The 24,387-nt window shown below is 37.4% G+C and overlaps 1 protein-coding gene across 1 annotated transcript in view; it reads right to left on the bottom strand.

The window, feature by feature from the left end:
• Positions 1-1,469: 1,469 nt before the first annotated feature.
• The window catches only part of LOC306859965 (plexin-A1-like), a 223,554-nt gene continuing 200,636 nt past the window's right edge, over positions 1,470-24,387 (bottom strand). Inside the window, exons 24-32 of the mRNA XM_079401423.1 lie at positions 19,339-19,485; positions 16,574-16,733; positions 14,742-14,845; positions 13,839-13,935; positions 10,532-10,722; positions 8,718-8,887; positions 8,396-8,608; positions 8,145-8,295; positions 1,470-5,071 (exon numbers count right to left, since the gene is read on the bottom strand). Of these exons, the coding sequence (XP_079257549.1) occupies positions 4,976-5,071; positions 8,145-8,295; positions 8,396-8,608; positions 8,718-8,887; positions 10,532-10,722; positions 13,839-13,935; positions 14,742-14,845; positions 16,574-16,733; positions 19,339-19,485 (1,329 nt within the window). The 3' untranslated portion in view covers positions 1,470-4,975. The remainder of the gene's footprint in view (positions 5,072-8,144; positions 8,296-8,395; positions 8,609-8,717; positions 8,888-10,531; positions 10,723-13,838; positions 13,936-14,741; positions 14,846-16,573; positions 16,734-19,338; positions 19,486-24,387) is intronic.

Below are 24,387 nucleotides of genomic sequence, written 5' to 3'. Positions count from 1 at the left end.
AAATAATAAAAATCTTTATTACTCCAAACTTTGACTGCTAGTGTATATATATTACACGCAACAATCTCTTCATGTAAATAAATCAGAATAGTTTGACAGCATAAATACAGTCTTAGAAGCATTTCGATTGGTTTTCCTTGAAGGACAGTTCATCACATTGTTCCATTACTCCCCACCCATTTAAGAAAAATCAAAACACAAGGCCTGCAAAAATTTGATTCGTAGAACTAGCTACTCATACAGGCAAACGAACACTTCTTGAAAAGGAAAGGATAAGGTGCCTGACAAGTAGTGACACATGTGAAACTATTCACTGAGAGAATCAGAGCATCATTGTGTAGCTCAAGATGCTCATCTAGCAACAAAAGTGGAATGGAGCTTTAATTGCTCTCGCCGTTTGCGGCGGCCGTCATTGACTGTAACTGCTTAGAGGAAAGAAAATCACATCCACTGCCAGGCAGCCATAAATCACAGCTTTACTGGTACATGCACATTTGAGTCTGACAGAATCATTTAAAGACTCGGTGGGCTCGCAATCATAGGGCAATTTGAGCTTTCCTTCAAAAAGAGTTTTAATTGAATTAGTCTGAGCGATTATATGCTCCAAACTAATGGGGGCAGTTTCATCTGGCGGGGCTCACTGAGCTGAATAAAGAGCCAAATCTCAGTTCCTCCATCATTACTGGGACTCAAATGTCAGGACGCTATCAGATAAACACTCCACATACCGTTCACTCGCGTTCAAAGCCTAGTTTGAGCGCTACTGTCTACATAGGCAGCTGACAACAGACTCTTGAAATGGGACCTGTGTTATTCCTCTTATTGTTTTACGTTCAAGATTTGATCACCTTTACTTGCTATTACTAAAGAGCAAGTAAATAGATATTACTATCTATCAATCAATCAATCACCAGCAGCTCAACTAAAGCAATAAATATGAATACAGATTGATGTTGCCAAGCTAACAATTTGATATTATTTATTAATAGATATGTATTTGTAAATATTTTCTTTTTTTTCCAGTTCATTGCAATGCATTCTAGGATTGCCTTGAAATGAAATGCTGCTTTATAATTTAGCAATAAAGAAAAATCTATAAAGTAACAAAATGGCTCCTTAGGAACCATAATAGAAGCCAAACCATAACATTTGGTGTGGACATATTTATTTTTGGTAGACGAAATTTCAAATTTGAAATCCAGTTGTAGAAATTTCTCCTCATGAATTTTGTATTGTGTTCAAGAAGGTCACAAATTCAAAAATGTTGACCAACAAAAAGTTGCGTGGTTGAAAAGTGACCCTCGTGGCATTGCTATACAATTGACACTGGACCTTTTGTGCCATCAGATTTGACAAAAAAACAACAAAAAAAAAACACTAAATTTGACAGATAACATATCTACTATACATGATGTAGTGAAACAATAACTGAAAATCAGAAGACCAGGGAGACGAGCAATTTTAGCGAAAAATGTTTAATCTCTCCTTGATGCATGTTTATTTACACATAATAAATTTGCAAAATAGGAAAGAGCACAATATTTACACAATGAGCATTTAACAGCCAACTTGTCACAGTTGATTCAAGTCTGAAACTCTTCAAAAGGTATCAGAATTAATAAAGTAGTAAAATTCTTTAGTTTTCGTTTTCTTTGAAATCTACATGCTCACATTCTGTTCCTACACTTAAGTTAATTCATCCTTCCAAAAAAGGATTTTTTCTTCAATCTGGAAACAACATGAGCGGAAATCAAAACCCGGATTGGTCATTTGGACTGAGGAGGAGTCTAAGAAAGAGGGCGTGGCCAGACAGCGATAAAGAGGCGTATGGATAGAGATGGATTGTGGGAAATGGAAGGGTCGGAGGAGGTTGAGAAAAATGAGAGAGGAGTTGACAAGGCACTCTGTGCGAAATGAAAGCTCTGTGAGTCTGAAACACCTTATGTTCGGCTTGTTTTCCCCTTTACTACAACTTCTTTTTTTGTTTGCTTGTTCCTGTACTCAAAAGTAGTTCTCAAAACAAGTGTTGTAAAATGAGAGGCATCACTCTAATACTTTACACAGCGAAGTCTTTGAAATGTTAGAATATCTCTGAAGAGTTCCACAACTCAACATCAAAATCAAAGATAGCACTCGTCATAAAAAATAAGTCGCATGAAAAGAAAGGCAAAGACGACATCAAAGTGAAACACATGTCCTGAGACATTACAATGCAACCATTTGCTTTACAATCACCATCACCAAAGTCCCGCTAACGTAGCACAAAGCAAAGCACATCGAGATTTTTCCATCTGGAAAACAATGATAAAAAAAACAAACAAAACATGGCTAGACCGTACATTATGATATGTGGAATGAACATCATCAGCCTTTGGAATGAAAGTAGAACAGCATGCTTGTATTCTCAAATCATTTTGTAATGTCGAAGCATGCAGAAACTCATTACTGAAAATGAACTGAACATACTAACGTAAGGAAAGCCAGACGGAAGGGTCTAAGTCACCTGCAATGCTAAACGTCTAGCTCTTTCCTACTACTCTTAAAATGAAGACACACACATCCGACAGTTGTGTGTCCTGTATTTTAGGAAGTCTATCTATCGATCTACTTCATTAACGATTCCTTCCACGTAGCTCTAAGATTGCCAGAAATGATCGCTAAGAGATTATGAGAGCTAAACACAAAAAAGCAAGCAACTCCAACATTGATCTAATTCGAATTCGTGTGCGAAGACTGAAAACGAAGGCAGTTCCTAACAGGTGAACATCTCGAGTCTACAAGGAGATTGTCTTTACCGTGGAAGATACGTTGAAGAGAGTTGTGGAGGCCTGCTCCGGGTTGATTAGGAGAAATCCCAATGGCATGAAGTCAATAACGTAAACCGTAATCCCAAAATAAATAAATGTGTAAAGAGTGATTCATTATTACTTTCCCACCTGGAACAAACCCTGATGTATGGTGGAGGTAACGTGAGCGAGATCCTGTCAAACGTTCGGTTTCTCTCATTGGGTTTCTGACCTAAATCTTTCAAAGACGTTACTATCGCATCTCAGAAAGTACTACTTCTGCTTTAATCTCAGTGGAAAGCCAAAGCAGGAGAGGCTTTCTCTTGTTTGAACACGACTGATTTTTAGAGAACTGCTGCAGCACATGAAAGCGAGTCACTGCAATACACATCCTCACAGAGTTACCGACGCTCGCAAGAGAGAAGATAAAGAGAAACTCCTAAACAACCAAGATGGTGAAAAAAAGTAAAGCAGAGCTCGACTTCATCCGCTTGATACCCCTGAAACAGTTTGAGAATCGCTTCACATTTGTATTTGTAACACTGCAAATCACCAATCTTGATGGAAACGAGTTTGTTGAAATTCGAGAAAAAGCGCAAAAACATCCAATAAAAATGTCATAAGGAAACCATGTAGCTTATGAGCTCAAAATTGAACACCAGAAAATAAAATAAATACAAATACTCCATAAAAAGATTCTACTTCCAAAAAAAGTATCTACTGCTGACATGATGGGCGTTTAAGAACGTGACAATAGTTACCGCCTTTCTGAGATTAATTCAAATCAACTTAGCTTAACTATCAGTTTTCGTGAATGGGTAGCATTCACATACAATTATTCAGCTTAAAAACACGTTCTGTGTGCAACAGTTTGATTTTTAAGCTTTTAACAAAGAGAAGTGGAACTGCATGGAATTAACATTTGCTACATTTACCGTGATGTCACTGAACCTTCTCCGAATGCCACATTGTGACATCATCAGTAACGGAACACATTCGTCAGTTCTTCAATCTCAAGTTTTCCTTCATTCGAGACTGATTTGTGCAAAAATGACCGAGGCTTAGAGTGCTGACGTCTGAATATGAGAAAGGAACACAAAATGAAAACGGCCAATTATTAATTATCGATCGAGTTTTCACACAGAATAGCAAAGAATATGTCCTCAAGTGGCTTTCAGACTAAAACCATAATAGCAATAAAGGTTGAAAAAAGTGTACAAAAACTAAATACACAGATTCATCCACCAACTAAACAATGAACCTTTTGTTTTTCGTGAGGACGATTTCCCCAAAAAACACTAGGTACCACATGGGAACACATTTGTCTGAGTTTGTTCTTTTTTGCACATTTTTTTCACTCTCAGCTCTTCAGTCACTAGGGTAGTCAACATTTAAATCATAGCACATTTTATCTAAAGAAAATCGTTTTTTGCACTAAACAACATTCAAATAAAACATGGCACAGGACATTTTTTTCGATTTTTTTTTTTCATAGTTCAGTCTTTGTTTCACATATCAAATTCATCTTATTCTTTGCTATGTTAAAATGGAAAACTTTGTACGCATCTTTTCACTCTTTTTGTATAAAAATGCAGTTGTATTTATAGATCTATACACATTTATATATATATTTATATCATTTTCATTTGTTGTAGTTCCTGTAAATTGTGCAAATTCAGCAGTAACACAAGTGGCAGGAGACTGGAGTGAGCGAGTTGTTTGATCAACCCAAAGAGTAAAAGAAAAAAAAAAAAAAGACTTTAAAGTAAGCGCTAAAACAAAATTCTGCTTGTGGGGGGAGGGGGGGCACCGATTTTATCCTTCATGGGCTTTAAGGTCTTCTGGCTCATAATACAAGACATTCTTGGTGAGTAAAAGCACACAAGCATGGCTCAACACACACTCCAAAATTATAAAAATCCAAATAAACGAAGTCCTATTGGTTGGACGTGGCGTCCGGGCAGACATTCTGGTGCGTGTTGAGTTCAAAGGAAGTGATGAAAGGATTTCCACCCTGGGCTGAGGGGTCTCCAGTGTACTGCTTCTGTCCTTGCAGTCCGTTAGCTTAGTGTGTGTATATGTGTGTGTATGTGTGCGTGTGTGTGTATGACTGTGAGCGAGGCTCGGGGGCGGGGTCAGGAGGTCAGAGGGAGCCAGCTGAGGTGGGTGGAGAGACGGGGAGGAGGTCCTCAGCTTGTCAGAGCCATGGTGTCGATAACCTGTTCCAGTTTACTGCGCAGTCTCTGTCGCCGAGCTAACTCGTCCTTCTGTAGTGCGGACAGGATCTGTAGAGGAGGAAATTACCTCAGATTAGAGTGTTTTCACGGTTTAGTAGGTGGATATTTAGTTGGTTTATGAGGCAACGGGCTTGCGTGACAAAATTATAAATGACTGTATATACTCAGCATAAAAGTGATAAAAAACACAAAGCCTTAACTACACACTTTTTGCTCTTTATGCTTCCTGTGTTGATCAGGATGTAGAAAAAGATACAAATAGATATGAAAATGACACCAAAGTCACTACAACACCCGTTAGGATTTCTGAATTAGTAAGTATACCTTCTAGAAGAACTTAAAGACAGCATGAGCACCATAAACTGATAAAATTGCTGGGGGAGGGGCTAAAAATAGAAAGGCTTGATGAAGTCAGCTGAAAAGAAAAGTGGTTTCAGAGGCAGAGTGAATTTAAATGTAATAATGTTGATTTTAAAGAAGGTGGGGTTCCAATCTACAACCTTCTCGTTACCAGTCAAGAATCAAGATCTTTAGCCACTTGGCTTCATCGCTTCCTTTATATATGTCTGTCTGCTGACAGAAAGGCAAATGTGCCTCTCAGAACTTGTTTTTGCGAAACAGCGTGTGATCCTAACACCCATCTGCTTGGTTTAACCAAAAGCAAGTGTGTAAATGTAAAGGAAACGGCAAAGACAAGAATCTCCAACACCCTCAGTGTCAGATAATGGACTGCTAATTTCCCTCCTGTTTTCACGCAGGTTCAGCGAGGGTGTTCATGTGGACACGTGCGCATGTGGATAATAAAGACTAATGAACATAAACGGCTGCTTAAAACGCAAGCAGCTGCAGTGTATTAATGTCAGACAGAGAGAGGGAGAGCGGTTTCATAGAGAGCCGAGATGATGTTTGATGAGTTGTGTTAGACTAAACTCTCCCGAAGGTAAGGAAATGGAAGACTGAAATGAAATCGTTTAGAAAGAAACAAGGCTAGGTGCTAACTATGGACACCTTTTTATATCTGCTTAATGGGTGAAGAAACACAGTTGCAAATGTAGGAATAATTATGCAGACCCACTGTGTCTATTTCTTTTCACTAAAACACACACACACATTCCCTCATTTCTGTGTAAGGTAGAATTAAATGGTCTCCTTCGGCGGCTCATTATCTCTCCATTTATCCAGCCTGGCTGGAATGAGTCACTGCTTTTGACACATGATCTCGTGTGTGCTGTCAGATGGCGTTACGTGTGAAGGGCTACATGGATAATACTGTATCGGAGTGGCCATGTATTAAAAGTGTTAGATTTCACAATTTGCCATTTAAACACTATCCTGGCCTGCTTCGGTCGAAATCTGATGTACTAGTCAGAGTAGCCACCATATTTTTTTCATTTTTCCTCTATGAAATATCTTCAGAATGGCACACTACACACTATTTTTCAAAGAAAGTAGTATGCATTATTTATAGCAAGATAATTTTCTGTATGCATGAAGTAGCTACTTCCTATTTGCTGAATTGTTAAGTGTGCAACCAGAGCACACTCTATGAAATAGTGTATCCCATGATGCAACATGCTCAACTTGACCTTCTGTTTCCAAAATGAACTATAAGTGATATTAACTGATTTTGTTTACACCTGGTAACTTCATGTGTTTTCTGTGAACGGATATCTATATGATTTGTGCTTCCATTTATGCTTGGCCACATAAATGTGTCTTGGCAAAACTGATATAAATCCGATCTTTAATTCCCGCGCTATATGCGAAATTAACAGTTCACGTCAATGAAAGCAACAAAAATGCATTTTATTCATCATCAGCTAATTTCATGATTAAAGACCGCAACAGGGGAGAGCGTGGCCTCAGAAATGGAAAGATAGGTTAGTCTCACTACTTAATGAAGATGATTGTGTGTTGAGCGTCTGCGTCGTACTTTCAGTTTTATTTGTGGCAGTTTGCACGTCGGCTTGCTGAAGAGATATCAGCTACTCATCCGCGGCGATGCGTGTTACATTAACAGTGTCATATCTGACTATAACATAGCCTATAACATGCTCTCACATGTGTATTTTTTATTTTGGGAGGAGTAAAATGTACATATGTGGTTTCAACAATGAGATGCATTTACATTTGTCCAGTTTCACCACCTGAAGTGGTTTGAGCCATCAGATTTAAATCTACCTCTGGTCTTTTCACGATCGGATAGCTATACGTTCAGAGAAAAAGCATGAAGTGATCAGGTGTAAACACGCCCTAATATTGTTCAAACACCTATTTCTTGACTCATTGTTTAATTTAAGTTTTATGCATTTTTTTTATTTATCTCTAAAATACCTAGATGCAACTTGTGGAGTTAAACATGCAAATATGTGGTCATGTGACAACATGTGTGAAATGTTTGTTACTTATTGCATACTATGCATATTATTGACAACAATAGTAATTATATAAAGAGCAAATGGATTTGCCTAAAGACTAGGGTTGGGTACCATTTGAATTGTAGTGGAAATGCACGGAAAGGTTGGAGAACGGACACAGGTCGGGAACCCGCATAGGGACCACTGTCAAAGCTGCTGTTCTCTGTGCTCGCGCTTTCAGATGTGTGCGCTGCACGTAAACAGTGCGCAAGATCTTTCCCTTCCTGCGCTTCAAATAGTTTAAAATCAGACTAAAATGCAAACGCAGGAATCGTTAAGCAGAATCGAAATTCACGTGTCTTTTCGAATACACGGTTCTTGATACCCAACCTTACTAAAGACCAAAACGTTGAATTACCTACATTTAAAAAAATAAATCGTCCTTATTACTAAATATTGACATGGTTTATTGTTACCATTACCATACAATATACTAAAATTACCAAGATATATATAGTCGAGTTTGACTATTGATATCGTCAACAAAGATATGGTTAAGGTTTTCTCTTTTGTTTTAAAAGTTTGATAATTTTTTTATTTAATTTTTGACATTACTTTTATTTAATGCACAATATCACATTAAAATTGCATTGTATTATCTGTATTTAGCATCTTTAACATATATAAACAATAGTATGCATATACTGTACTGTGCAGTAAGCTAGTATTCCATTCTGAACACAGTCAGCTTTTCTTTTTCTTACCTCGTCTTTGTACTTTGTGATGTAGGAGTAGATCTCATGGAGGGCGCTCATGCTGTTAAACTGGCTCAGGTGGAGTCTGGACTGCTCCGCGAGATAAGCGCTCATGTCCTGATCACTGATGGCGGGCATGCGCGCGATGTCTGAGTAATACCTGCAGGACAGCATAACAGCAGGACCAGATGAGTGTGATGATTTGAAGGTTATAATTAACGACTAATATTTTCTGCTAAGCAAGATCTTAGTCCACTTACCTTTCTACCCAGTTCTTGTAATTAGGAATATCTTTAGCATAGAGCAGCTTATTGGAAGGGGAATCTTTGCCGAGCTTGTGTTCAGATGTGGAGCAGGAGTCCATGAAGGTTTGGGCCACTACGGAGAGACATGCATCTGTGATGCTGTTCTTGTGGATGTCGAACACAAACTGAGGGTTTTTGATCACGTTCACCCAGAACCTCAATGGCAAACTGAGGACGAGGGGAAGGAAACAGGTAGATAATGAGAACAAAATCCAATTGATTTCATAAAACAGTAATTTAATCTTGAATTAAATGTTTAAGGGGTACAGCTCCTCACCAGTTGCTCTTCCAGGTGTGACGAACATCTGAATCTGTGATTTGGTGTTTGTCTGCCTGCTCATCCAGGAAGTCAAACATGTATTTAATGGCGAGAGGGAGAGCACTGCCACGGTGAGCTGTGCTGAATATAGTCTCAAACAAATCATCAACGAATTTCTGTAAAGTACCCTGTAAAGAAAGAAGAAAACCGTACAGAAAACAAATTCTCCTTAACATTAAATACTGGAATTGTTTATATATTAGCATGACATAAACAGAAAAGTGCCAACAAAACATGGGATATTTTGTCCTTTCGGTTTCAAAAGCTCAATTTTTATTTTATTTAATGCTCAATATTATGGTAAGTTGCATTTTATTATTACAATTAGCATCTTTTCCCCCCATAAGCTGACAACCACTGTATTACAGAAACTTTACTAACAGAAAAAGGCTGAAAATGTAACGATTCGAAGCTACTAGAACTTTCTCAGCTGTAAACCTCTCCTATTGATCACAACGGCTACTTGCACAAAATCGCTACTTGCAAAAACTTACTAAAGGCCTCAAATCGCTAAACAGCCTCAAGCAGCCGAACAGATGATGTTGGTTTATTCATCATGTCTGAGAGCGGGAGAACAGCAGTGGCTCTCAGATAATGTGGAGTGTGTTGATTAGGTGTGCTGGTGTGTGTGTGTGTGTATGTACGAGACAGACAGACACAGTCCGCGAGGTTTCCCAGCATTCATTCCGCGCTCTGTCACCACGCACCATGAAGCACTCGATCCACAACAAATTACCTGTCTCCTGCTGTTCTCTTCCGCTCCAGCATTACATTTATCTATCATTTTTTATTATGTATCAAAATTGACCACCCGAGAGGCTTGTAAACATATTCTGATTTCATTTTTTTCCTAGCCTAACAATTAGGAGGCAAAGCAATAAGCTACAGAACCAAGAATGGGGAGGAAGATAGAAGAGTAGAAATGAGATAGCAGGAATATTATATTGTGTCCCAACCAGAAGTGATGCAGCAAGATTCAAGCGGTTTCTCTGTCAACACTGAATTTGAATCTGTGACAATTACAGCCAGTCAGAACATATTTGATGTTTATTGCATTTGGTTAGGATAAAAGCACAATGTTGCACTGTTTTTATCATCCTCAAAACTTAAAGATTGACAAAGTGAAAATTCATATCATTTCTTAGGCCTTGTTTAAACCTGGTATTAAGATGCCTCTTTACACGTGTAAACATGGTTCGAAAAGTTTTGAGCTTGGCCAGCGTGCTAGCAAGACAGGATTTAAACCTTGCCGTCTGAAATGGGAAGTTTGGTTTGAAGGCAAAAAAAAATGTAAAAAGCAAAGTGTTCTCTTACCACTCCTGATTCTAACACAAACCCACAGTGTTCTGGGTATTTTTGTGGCTTTCAGAGCAGAAATGAAAGCAGCTGTTCTAAATTTTGTTTTCTGTTGCCTCTTTTTGTGTTCAATATGTAAATTGTGTAAGCTTTTTTCACAATATTGGATCAAAAGATCAGAAAAAGCACATACATATACCTGACCTTAGGTGTATGTCAGGAAAGTGGTCGAAAGTGGACAAGAGAGACACCAGATGTTAACTGGAATGTGCATCCCCCATCTACTCCCTCGTGATCCAATCGACTAAAACACATCTTATTAGCAGGATTAAGAGCAGTGTTGCCAAGTCCGCTACTTTAACACTGTTGCTGCGGGTTGTTTTTCATGTCCGCATGTTTTACTAATAAAGATATTTATCCCCTGGAATGCTAATTTTACCAGAGGAACCCTGCCAGAAAACTTCATGCAAGCTCACCTTGGTGGCCAGCAGTCGTGTCAGGTAGATCTCTGACACCATCTTGCTCCCGCGATCGCCCTCACGCTGGTCTGCATGGTCGTGGTTTTTGACGAGGTGCCAGAGTTTGGTACCGCTCTCTAGATCGGGTGTGATCATGGGCGTCCTGGACCGCAGACTGTCTGGGCTGCTGGCCGTCCTCAACATGCTCTCTAAAGAGAAAGACAAAGTCAATCATCAAAAGATTTCTAGCATTTTATAACACGATAGCACTATTTTTACATTTGCTAGGATGAGAAACAATGATACCTGCCAAAAGAATTGTTCATTCTGATTAATGTAAAATTTCAACAAACTGTCTAGTAAAAATGTATGTCTTTTAACATGTTCCTTATACTGCTGCCATTTTATAAAAGCAATGTGGCTTGAAAGGCCATGCGTTACAGCAATTTTACCTTAGTCAAGGGTGTGTTGGGTACTCGTACTGCATTAAAATCACTGTAATGCATGGCCTCTCAAGGCTTATTGCTTTTATTTCATCATAATCTGCGCTATCTGGATGGTTTAGAACTCTCTGGTAATATTGAACCCACCCATCTTCATAAATATAATATAAAGCGAAAACCTAAACAGCATAAAATAGTCACATCGGCGGTTGTAAATCAGGTCCGGCGGTCTCTTCTATCTGATGAGCAGTCGGCTGCTAAATACCCAGGAGTTACACATCAAAGATGAGAGTAGAGAGGAGCTGAGCTCTGGCTAATGGATGGTTAAGCACAGTAATCTGTCTGAGGATAAGGCATTCTGGGTAAGGATCATTTCCTATGGATGCCCTAAACTACAATGAATATACTGCATCTGCAGAATCCATCAAAAACTCCCTCAGGTTTATTCTATCCTTAAGTGGCAAGTGGGAGTGAAAGATAGAGTCCCGCGTCTGGAGTCTAGTTAATCAGTCACAGACTGGCAGGCCGGCGTGCTTGAAAGAAACAGCCACTGTAAGCTTAATTCGGCTCCTCGCAGCGCTTTTATATTACACCGCATAAAAAAAGTCAAGGCTTAGAAAAACATAATAGTAAAAAAGCAAATAAATAATAAATATAGTAATAAATAAACCAGGGAATGAGCATTTTTAAGCTGCACAGAGACCACAAGATAGCAGAGATAAACATTAATGGCTGAAACTTACTCTGTGCAAGTACGTCAACGCAGACGTTCAGGCACCGAAATGTGTCAGAAAGCAATTCATAATGCAATACGAGTGTGTGTTGCCTTCACAGTGTTGCTGCAACGATGGGCATTAGCATAAACTGTCTTCTACGGTCAAGTTTCTAGTTCACATAAACCACAGATGGAACAAGTGCAAAGAGAAGTTAGCTTTTCTGAAAAATATCTAGATTGCATTAAATTGATTTATAAATGTATAAATAAAGACATTTATAATGTTACTAAAGAATATTTTCGGTTAAAGTAAATGTTGTCCTTTTAAAATTTAGATCAAAGAATCTTTAAAGAATTTATTATGGTTTCCTACAAAACAAAACAAAACAACAAAAAGTAAAAATCTAATCAAAACATTGTTTTCAGCATCTTTTTAAGCATCAAATCAGCATATTAAAATAATTTCTGAAGGATCACTGTAGACTACAGTAAAGGTCATTGCACACAGAGTCTGAAATTTATGCATGCGTTTTTCTGTTTTTTCGTATTCCTCATCCTTTCCTATCAAAATGCATGCTACGGATGCGAAAACGCAGAAAAATCGAACACGATCCAAATTTTTTATGACGGACGAAAGTTTCAGAGGCAGTGTGTAAACATGATTGACTACGCGAGGTTGTATTTATTTTTTAACATGAGAAAATTTCGGACTCAGTGTGCAATGACCTTAATGGTGGCTAAAAATCAGCTTCATCACCACAGGAATAAATTAAATTTCAAAATATACTAAAATAGACAACCGTTCTTTTAAATTACAATAATATTTCACAATATTACTGTTTTACTGTATCAAATAAATACTGTATTTTTGATTAAAAAAACAACAACAATCACAACAACTAACAACCCCCAAACTTTTGAACAAACTGGTATTTTATTTTATTTGCTTCTGTTTATATCAGCATTATGTCAATACCCTGCTTTCTAAATATTGATATCAGCTATAGAAAACCCCATATTGGATGATCGCTGGCAAAACGTTTGCCTTTGTGTACTTGCAGTTGCATTTTTATATTTTTATGAGTATGTTTCTGGCCAAACAGGCCATTCGTGCCTGCCTGGCGCTAGCAACACGCAAGTGTTTGTATCTCGTTTCTCAATGTGACACAAATCGCATATAATGTTCAGCTCAGGATAATAAAGTATGACACGAATATATAAAAATACCCTGTGAGCAGTCTGAAATAAGACTTCCTCTGTTCTCTCCCATGGCCCGTGAATGCATCGTTCATTATTAATGGTACGAGTGTCAAACTTCATTACGGAGGCCGAGGGAGATGCATATCTGTCCGGTGCTCTTATCGCTATGTCCATTCTGGAGGCTGGGGAGGAACGTTCCTTAGGGTATTGAAGATATGAATTCACTTCCTGTGCTGGGGTGTGAAGGGATTTGGAACAATGTTCAAAGGTATTTTCTGGAGCTTACATATCCAGGAAATCAAATAAAAAACGTAAGAGCCAGATCATGTAATGACCACGATCTGCACCGACAACACTCCGACACCACAGTGACTGCTAACCGCTGCCGTTTCTATGGCAACAAGCGAAACACGACTTAAACAACAATACGAATGTGTGTCCAGTGTTTGAGCACTCAGAGAATTATCCCAGACACGAAGCCCCCTCTCAAAGGGAACTATAATGGACGTCTGCCATGAGAGAGCCATGGCTTGAGTGCATGTAATTCTGCGGCAATCACGGATACTCGCTTCTGAGGAGGACAGACAACATTAAACAGCTTTTTCTCTCTGATCCCCTTTCCCTTTTTTTGGGTCGAGGAACAAAACACCTTCAGTTCTGTGCTATCATCACCTCTTATTCGCACAAACAGCCAAAGTGCTCCGAAAACAAAACAAAAATCATCACAAAGAACAGCGAAAAACATCAAGTCTGCCAGCTTTTTGAAATCGAGACAGGAGGACACAATACTAGCGCGAGTTCTCGTTTTCAGGGGAAAAATAGAGGCCAGTGAGCTCTGGGTGCAATACATACAAATCTTTCGGTTGAATAAGGCAAATGTGATCTCGCTCTTCTGATGAAAGTCTCTGACGAAACTTGGAAGTTCTGAGGAGAAAATCAAAACCAGGCTTTGAGGCAGAGTTCGTACCATATCTGCTGAGGGACTTGGTGAAGGTGGATGAGTTTGAGATGTTGTACGCAGAGTTTTGCTTTGGCACCAGGGCGATAACAGACCCATCTGTTACCTGAGAACAGTGAGAAACACAACATCGCTGCACATTACTCAGAAAAACTCAATCATAGAGACATTAGCAAACTGTACTCTGCAAATCATAGATATATTCTGCAACAATACTTGACAAAGCTCAATATTTACACTAGTGGTTAAGCTCCACGTTTGGGGAGTTTTTAAAATGCTTTTGATAACTGAGCACCGAATAAGCATTTTAGAATTATTTCTAAATAATCATGTGATATGGAAGACTGGATTAATGATTAAAATTCAGCTTTGCAGTCACAGGAAAAAACATAAAAAAATTCAAATAAAAACAATATTACTGGTTTTACAGAATTTTGAGAGAATAAATGCAGCCTGGGTGAGCATAAGGGACTTCTTATTACAAAATCTTAAATTAAATATTACAAAATCTTAATTAGTCCAAACATTTCACCGTTAGTATTTGATATTTGACTAATATGTCCACTTGATTACAAATGTTTCGTAGTTAAGACCATAAAACAACTTTTAAATGCGTTCCTACCTTATTTGACCAGCGAGTTACCATGAATTTTACAGTCATTCATGATAAATATAAATGTACATTTTTCAAAATAATTCAACAGAGATTACTGGAAATCATTTCCATTATCAGGTAAGAATACTTAAATATAAGAATATTTAAGACATCTTTTGTGTAAAAGAGTCTATATATACATATAATTTTATAAAATTTCCATGGCCTTACAGTTTATTCCATCTCTGTACATAACACCATTATTTTGTTTATTAGGGCTGTTTATTTTCATGGTAACAGCTCAGGTGTAACTGTACCTGATAGTGTGCTAGTGTGTTCAGGCGTTTCCAGTCATTATCAATCTTAGTAGTGACATCCTCATCCTGCAGAATGATCCTCGCCAGTCGCCCCTGTCGCCACTCTGAAACAGAAAACAAGATGAGTTTGGTGTGTCCGTAAGAACGGAATAATGTTTCATGATTTAAAAAAAATAAATAAATAAAAAATTTAATCGATTGAGGATGCCCCCAAATGGCTCTCAAAGCAAGTTTTGCCAAATTTAACTCACTTTTGGGGACAAGTCTGTGCTCAAACTCTAGCTATGTGTGTACGACACGCACATCACTCCCAGAGCAAGGACGACTGACCACTTGAGGGAAGCTTTCCTCTTTAGAAAGGCTTCATTTAGAGCATAACCTTGTCCGAATCTCCCAGTGCAGAGTGAAGTCGCTTTTCCAAGCTGAACAGATATGAAAACATACACTTGCTGTTACTGAGGTGAGCGACATAACCAGGAAGTCAGATTTCGGGTCAGATCTAAATGACGGATCTGATCAAGGTCATGGGAATGACTATTCTAAGCCTCTTACAAGCAAACCGTTCCAATAAACAACCTCGCTGTTTGTTTGTTGCAGGAGGAAGTCGTAGTTTCTTATTTCGAAACAGGCTCTGAAAGACAACTGCCAAGGAGCAGCGCAAAGCCAGATGAGATCTGCAGCTGATAACATCACTCAGTCTGAGCCAGATGACAATCATGTTGGGAACTGCTCGAGCTAATGGGATCTTGCTGTGGATGATATGGTTCAGTGTCTATTTCCCTGGTGCCCACAACGGTGACTTCAGCATCCATTTATATCAAGCTGCTGATAAGCTGAACATTTGTATCAGCTGACAATACCTGCTTTGAACAGAAGCATCTGATTACAAGAACATGCAATTGGGATGTTAATAATTTAGTTTAATCATTTAATTAAGCATACCAATTGTCAATTAATTTCAGCACATTTTAGTGTGTGTGTGCATATATATATACTAAATTTAATAAAATATACATAAATAATATTCAATATTAGAATGAAATACTAAGAAAAAAAGTAGGTTGTGTGGAGATAATATTTGGACTCTTCCATATGCATTTTGTGGTATTAAAATCAGTAATTAAAATGAATAATTGATCAGTAATTTTAATGACAATCAACTATGAAACTTCTTGAATAATGACATATGTAATATTTCATTGATGTATCCATCTTGAAGCATAAGTGCTCTGCCACACATTCATCCAAACCACAAATCTCTTCAGGGATTTTCACACTATTTAACCCTGGGTTATCGTCTTTTTAACCCCGGGTAAGGCCACTCTTTACCCTGGGTTATGCAATATTTTTGTGTAATTTTGAGAAGAGGTTAAGCACCTCTTTTAACCCTAGGTTATGAAACCCTCACAAATCGCAGAAGCAAAAGTATACATTATACAGTGTGGTGCCAAAATGTTACAGCAAATTATTTATCAAGAGAAAACCAATCATAAACCACCTCATTCGATATTCATGTGCTTTGCCACAGAAACCTCCACTTTAACATTAAACATTTTCAGAGATAGACAGGCAGTTATTAAAAAGGGTCATTTGCCAATCAGTCTTATTGACCTCATAAATATGCAAATAGGAACATAAACCCAGGGTTTCCAAATGTAGAGTATGAACCCAACTGCCCAGCATTAATTACAAATCCAGGGAAAAGTATAAATAGTGTGCAACATGAAACAAGTTAACCCAGGATTATCTATATGTATGACCCTGCGTTAACAATTTCAAGTGTGAAAAGCCCTTTGTCATATTCCTTCCTTGTCTTTCTCAAGAGTTCTTACCCAGGTCCATGTCTCCTGCTTTGGGTCTCTGGGAGTATGGGCTTCCTTTATACACAGCATCCAGAAGCTTCTCCTTCACCTGGGTGATAGTGTCACAGTTCAGGCATTTCACAGTCACCTCTGGGCCGTTCTCGTTCTCCGGGTTCACACAATGAAGTGTCTAAAATAAGATGAGATAAATCAGTCTGAGCCAGTGGCGAACTGGCCATCTGGAGCACCGGGAGTTTTCCCGGTGGGCCTCAGTACAATGTGGGCCGGCCCTTTGCGTAATATATATATATATATATATATATATATATATATATATAAAAAATGGACTGTAGTAAGTGTACATATATCATTCCATCGGCCCAGACGAATGGCCCGGGCCGCGTGGCCCACTTCATTCAAAAATTCTAATTAATTTAGCGTGCTCCGGCTCAGTGCAGCGGCTCAAAAGCGCTGGTCAATGTCAAAATGTTTGAAACAGCCAATCAAAGTGTAGAAGACGGGATTTACTGTTCACAGACGCTGAGCTGCGAGCGACTTGAATGCGAGCTGAGGTAAGATGTAAGCAGCTAAACATGACGCGACAATTCATCAATATTTGCCAACCAGGCCTAATAAAAATATAATTTGCTTATTAATTCACGTGCATTAGCCTATTTTATAAACGCACTGGTGGTTAAAAGTTTGAAATAATTAAGACTTTTATTTATTTATTTGAAAGAGGATTGAATTTATTTGATAAAAAATACATTATGCAATATTAGGCTACACTTAAAATAGTGGTTTTCTATTTAGGATGTTTTAAAAATGTAATTTATTTTTGTGATCAAAGCTGAATTTTCAGCATCATTACTCCAGTCCTCAGTGTCCCTTCAGAAATCATTCTAATGCTGCCCAATTTGCTGCTTAATTATCAGTTATTACTTGTGATCAATTATTAATAATGCTTTTATTATTGGTATAATGGTTCACAGTTAAAGAACGGCATTTATTTTAAATATAATTACTTTGTAATAAGTTTAAATATCTTTACTATCACTTAAATCAATTTAATCAAAGTCCCTTTTTGTATTCTATAATCTTTGATTTAATGCAACATTGAAGAAAAATATTAATTTATATTTTTTAATCTTACCCAAGACTGAATGGTATCATATTTTCCACAAAAATATGAAACAGCACAACAGTTTTCAACACTGATAATAATCAGAAATATTTCTTGAGCAGCAATCAGTATATTAGAATGATTTCTGAAGATCATGTGACACTGAAGACTGGAGTAATGATGCTGAAAATACAGATTTGATCATAGCAATCAATTATAATTTACTATATATGCGCATAGAAGACAGATGTTTTAAATTGTAACATTATATTTCACAGTACTGTTTACTGTATTTTTCATCATCAAAATAATTTGTATACTCTTTTCCACAATTGGAACACTATTCCTTAAAATGATAGACGTCAAGCTCCAGCAAAAGGACAAATACTGTGTATGACCAATAGGAAGGCACCATAACAGTCCCATTCTGCACTATTCAAGTCTTCTAGACGATACCAGAGCATTTTGTCATATGGACTGATAATATTGGTATTTAACTTTAGTGATATTAAACTGTCCCTCATAAAAATTCTTTACAATTATTTACTATTGGCCATATACACCAGAAAAGACAAATTATAATGTCAAGAATATGCCACTCATTTATAGTGTGTTGCGGACCGGGTTTGGTGGGCTGCTCTGTGCCAAAAAGTCCAGGGCCACTTTTTAGCCCCAGTCCGCCCCTGGTCTGAGCAATTTATTATTAGCATCTGTTTTGAACAGCTAAAGCACTCTGCACTGTAAAATAAAGTTGAAAACATCATTGAGATGCCTACCCCTCTCAAAGAAAACATTTCTTTATAGAGTAATAATTAATATATTAAATTATTTAATGTATAGTGAAAATACATTGATTAATATTGTGTTAATACATTACAATATATTGAATAATACATAAGAAATTATGGTAACACTTTATTTTAAGGTCTCTTAACTAGTTGCTTATTAGCAACATATACCTATGATTATTATAGCAATCAATCCATTAAGTTATAAATGTTATAAAGTAATAAATTTGTCCTAATTTGGGAATGTAATGTAACATTTAACTATATTTAACTATACAAATAATAAAGTTAGATATGTTTATGAATACTGTATGTGAAAACCCACATGAAAGAGAAATTGAGTGTTTTAATAAATCTATTACATGTAACAATGTGGTGCAGTTTGTGTTGTTTGCTATAGATTTTTTTATATGTATCAATATATCAATGCAGTATATAGCACTAGTTTCCCATATATAGAACTGTAATATATCACATTATATTTTCCAGTATGTTCCCATATAATGTGTGTTTCGTAAGGGAGTAGGCAGTTGCCTTCTTAAAAAGCTCATAAGTGACTGATTTGAAATGCCCTACATTTGAGAAATCCATCAGCAGGGAGTATGAATAACACTCTTTACATGAAGTGCACAGAGAATTGACTCAATTAATTTCAACAGGGTTTAGTGTTAGCATGTTGCTAAGCTAACAGCATGACACTTTGACATGACTTCAAGCCGACTTTTTTTTCTTGTATAATAATGTGCATGAATTGTGCACATGAATTATACCCGAGACCACCAGGTAAATTTGGGTTTAATCTTTTGGGTTTTATTTTAATTCAAATATGGAGAGACATGAAGAAACATCAGATGAGTTCGCTAATGTTGTGCACTTGCACTGACCAGCGTCTTGTAGTCAATCTGTTGTCGGATGAGTTTGTCCTCACTGAGGGAGTATCGGGCCTCTCCGGTGATGGCGTCTATAGGGCCTTTTTCCATCTGCTGTTTCATAGCACAGTACAGCATGAAGAGAGGCTCACCTGCACACTCCTGTGGAGAGAAAGAGTGTCAGAAACAACAACAGTGTGTTAGGACTCCACAATGTCATAAATACATGCACTGTGACTTTTTCACCTCATAAAAAGTGGAAGCCAAAGCAAAAAGATGACGCAATCAATAGCCCTCCTTTCCTTACACGGACATAAAATGCATTTCAGGTATGTATATTGAGCAAAACTTGATTACTGATAAACTGTCACTTCAGATGTGAAAAACAAGCAGCTATAATGGTGCACCGCTTTCAAATAATCACAAGGACTTGCCAATCAATACAACCATTAGCCTCTCACACCCTCAAAAAGCCCCTCTCGAAAAAGACAAACAGTTTAAACGCAGGGGAGAGAGAGAGCGATAGATGGAGGTTAACGATTGGGAGGAAGCACTTAAACCCCTTTGTGAAACAAACGGAAAGGTGTGAAGAGAGAAAGAGATTGCTAGGGTGTGGACTGATAGGCTGTTTTCTGCATTAGCATTAACATCTTGACTGACTGACTAACAAACAACTTTCTGCTTTTCAGTTTCTTAGTTCTTTATATTTATGTTTCTGGTTGATTAGGCGTCCATTAGCAGTTAACTAGCCTTATGTAGTCTGGTTTATGGTTCATAACTCTGGACAATTAGCATCCACTCAGAGAGCACTGGTCTGACTGACATGTAAAGTTAAAACTAAAACTAAATAAAGCTTAAATAAAATAATAAAACTTTGAATAATAAAATCAATGAATAAGTTTGTTTAGCCCTAGTTTCTGAGCAACAATGACTTACTAAAACAGAAACTAGCAATTAACAGTCTTCAGATTTTGTATGGTATGTGAATAAGCCTCAGATTTTGTGAGGTATGACAAACTATAATCGCTAGTTTTTACCTCATACTACTGATTAGCAAACGTACTCGTCATTGTATATGAATTACACATTAACACACAAAATCTGAAGCTACAATGAATAGACTCGATAATCGCTAGTTTATTAAATAATCTGAGGAACTGTACTGAGACAGAAACTAACAATAAACAGTCTTATTTGTAGCCTCAGATTTTGTGCGGTATGAAAATAAGCATGCTAATCGTTAGTTTTTACCTCAAACTAGTGATTAGCAAACTTATTCATCATTGTAGATTCAGACATGGCAAATATTGTGTGAATTAACACAAAATCTGAAGCAACAATGAATAGACTCGTTAAACACTAGTTTCTGAGGCAGAAGCTACAATGGATCTGAAGCTTTAATGAATTGTAATTAGTTTGTGACAGAAATTAGCAATTAGCAATCTTATTCATTGTAGATTCAGACATGGCAAATATTGTGTGAATTACACATTAACAAAATCTGAAGCTACAGTGAATAAACTTGCTAATCGCTAGTTTCTGAAGCAAAAGCTACAAAGGATCTGAAGCTACAATGAATTGTAATGAGTTTCTGAGACAGAAACTAGCAATTAGCAAGCTTATTCATTGTAGCTTCAAATTTTCAAGTCAAAATCGCTAGTCCGATGCAGAAGCTACAATGGATCTGAAGCTATGATCTGAAGCTACAATCTGAAGCACCAATGATTTGTAATGAGTTTCTGAGACAGAAACTAGCAATTAGCATTCTTATCCATTGTAGCTTGAGATTTTGTGTGGTGCTATGTGAAAAAGCTTTCTAATCGCTAGTTTCTGCCTCAGAAACTAGTGATTAGCAAGTTTATTCATCATTGTTGATTCAGACATAGCAAATATTGTGTGAATTACACATTTACACACAAAATCTGAAGCTACAGTGAATAAACTAGATAATCGCTAGTTTCTGAAGCAAAAGCTACAAAGGATCTGAAGCTACAATCTGAAGCTACAATGAATTGTAATGAGTTTCTGAGACAGAAACTAGCAATTAGCAATCTTATTCATTGTAGCTTCAAATTTTCAAGTCAAAATCTGAGATAATTTCAGAAGATTGGTCAGGTTCAATGCAGGAAACTTGTAAGCCCAAAAAAATTGCAGCGAGCTGTAACATGCGAGATACATCAGGCATGTACCCTCCTCAACCGACCCCCGACCGCAGTGATTATGATGGGCACGGTGAAACGAGGAAACCCACCGTCTCCCTCCGCCTTACACATACCCACACAAAACTGTTTCCTCTGGTTTCCTCCATCACTTCATCCTGTTTTACTCCACCCACCCTCCCACCATATGCTGTTAACGTCTCGTTAGCATCTGCGCTAATTAAGCCGACAGCTGCTAACGAGAGGGAGTACGAATACATCACTCTTAGAGACCCCCACTGCAGCACATGTGGCCGAGAGACCAGACCTCATCCCACGCTTCAGCTTCATTAAAGAAAGAGACAGAAAGAGAGCGAGAGAGTACAGACCACATAGCCAGACCTCACCCACCCATAGGGCTAATGAACAGTAGCAGGAAAATATCCTATTGAAATATAGAGCTAGCAGATCAATTATTCCACACCACAGCCTTGAGCAGACCTTGTTCAAAAGCACCACTGTGGCCAGAATGTTGATAATAAAACACACTTTGTGAGAAAGATTTGATTCGTGTCAGTTTGCTTCAACTGTGTTGTCTGAGCCGTGTCTTCATATGTGATATTACAAGCTGTGTGTTGGTGACAACAGCTTGTCAGTTCCACTAACTCACGCCACAATCCCATCCGTCTAAAACAGCGCCGCTTTTCCTAATGCTAATTAGCGATCTCAAACTGTCTGCTTTTGAACTTTTGTCAGCTAGCAGAGGAGCCAAACAAGGCCTGTAAACAGTCAAAGCTTGAAACGGACTTCAAATGAGCAAATCGCAATTGGCTTATTTGGTCTGAAAGGATGAGTTCATCCAAAAATACAAAATTGTGTAAATTCCATAGTTCATAAAAGGTATTAAGCAAAATATTATTGCTTCTCCAATGATAAATGACAAAAAGCACCATAATTGTATAATTTTAGCCATGCTTCATATATAAAAGTTGGGAAATATTATAACTTTTTGAATGTTTTTAATGAAGTCTCTTATGTTAAGTCAAGTCACCTTTATATACAGTATATAGCGCTTTTAACAATACAGATTGTGTCAAAGCACTTAACAGTATCAAACTGGAGGATAGAGTGTCAGTAATGTATAATAATAAGATTATACTCTCAATTTTCAGTTAAGGCATTTCATTATTGTATTCAGAGATGTCATTGTCTAGCTCAGTTTAGTTTAAATGGTATCTGTGAAATCAAATTGACGATAATCGCTAGAAATGAAGTGTCCCCAATTTGCTCACCAAAGCTGCATTTATTTTATCAATATATAGTAAATATAATACAGCACAACTGTTTGCAGCATGGATAACAATAAGAAATTTTTCATGAGCAGTAAATCAGCATATTAGAATGATTTGCGCAGGATTGTGTGAAACTAAAGACTGGATTAATGATGTTGAAAATTCAGCTTGCATCACAGGAATAAATTACATTTTAGAATATATAATAAAAGAAAACAATTATTTTAAACTGTAATACTATGTCGCAATATTAGTGTTTTTACTGTATTTTTGAGAACATACATGCAACTTAATGAGTACAAAAGACTTCATATATATATTTTATTAGTAATGTGAATAAATAATGACAATTTTCATTTTTTGTATGAACTACTCCTGTACAAGCAAATACATCTGATGTTCTCGAATAATGCAAAAGCACGTTCAATTTGTGTCATCGTTAAATTAATCTCTATGAAGTGAAAGCATTCTGGACTCCCCTTTCCTGTTGATTAAAATTCTTCCATTGCATGCTGAGCCCTGCATGACTGAACTAATAAAACTAGAGAGCTGCTAATGCGAGAGTGAGAGAGAGACAGACAGGGGAGGACCGACTTCCTGCAGCTCAATCACGCTCTGTGAGTGGCGTCATGGAGTGAAGCAGGAGGGTGGGGGGGGGGATAGGAGTATATAAAAGGAGACAGAGCTAAGAGCTGATGGAGGCTAGGATGCAGAGGTGCCTGTGGGGATGGCCTCTGACCTGCCCGATCACTGAAAGACAGCTTTGGTCTCATTATGTGTCACATCATTTTGGACCTAGTTGTGGAAAGGCCCTCTGGTCTCCATTCTTGTAGAATAATGGCAAGTTAAATGTTGTGCTCTTGTATGTGACTGGGTGCATTTTTGTTTTTCAGGAGTGAGTAATTACACAAAAATAAAAAATTCAGTTATCATTTACTCACCCCAATGTTGTTTCAAACATGAATGTTTTCTTTCTGCACAACACAAAAGATGATATTTTGAAAGCTTCAAATGTTTTTGTCCATAAAATGTAACTAAATGGGGTCTAAAACAATACCATTAGCTTAGACAGTATCATATTTTGTGCTTCACAGAAGAAAGTCATACAGATGTGAGTAAATAATGACAGAACTTCCTTTTATGGATGAAATATACCTTAAAAACACAAATTTGGATTCGGAGTGATTAGTAAAACTCATTTAAAACAAACTGATTCAAAACTGTGTGTGTGTGAGGGGGGGGGGGGGGGGGGTGCTCATCACAAGAACTGGCTCATAAGAGTCAATTGTTTGTGAATGAGAATGAGAAACAGCAGACATTGCTCCAGTCTTCAGTGCCACACAATCCTTCAGAAATTATTCTAATATGCTGATTTGCTGTTCAAGAAACATGTTGGTAACGGTTTATTTTAAGGTATCATTGTTACCCATGTTACATTTACTTACTATTATAATAAAACTTAAGTATGCATTATTAAATGCATGTAACCCTAAACCAAACCCTAACCATAGACTAAGTAAATGTAGTTAGTTAATATTACCCAGTAATTAAATGTATATCTATACTGTAACAAGGACACTTTAAAATAAAGTGTAACCAACATTTCTTATCAATGCTGTACACAATGCTGTCTT

This window comes from Barbus barbus, assembly GCF_936440315.1.
Source record: "Barbus barbus genome assembly, chromosome: 40".
In the NCBI taxonomy this organism is placed as follows: domain Eukaryota; kingdom Metazoa; phylum Chordata; class Actinopteri; order Cypriniformes; family Cyprinidae; genus Barbus; species Barbus barbus.
The sequence above is the reverse complement of the archived record's forward strand: the minus strand, read 5'-3'. Positions and strand labels throughout refer to the sequence as shown.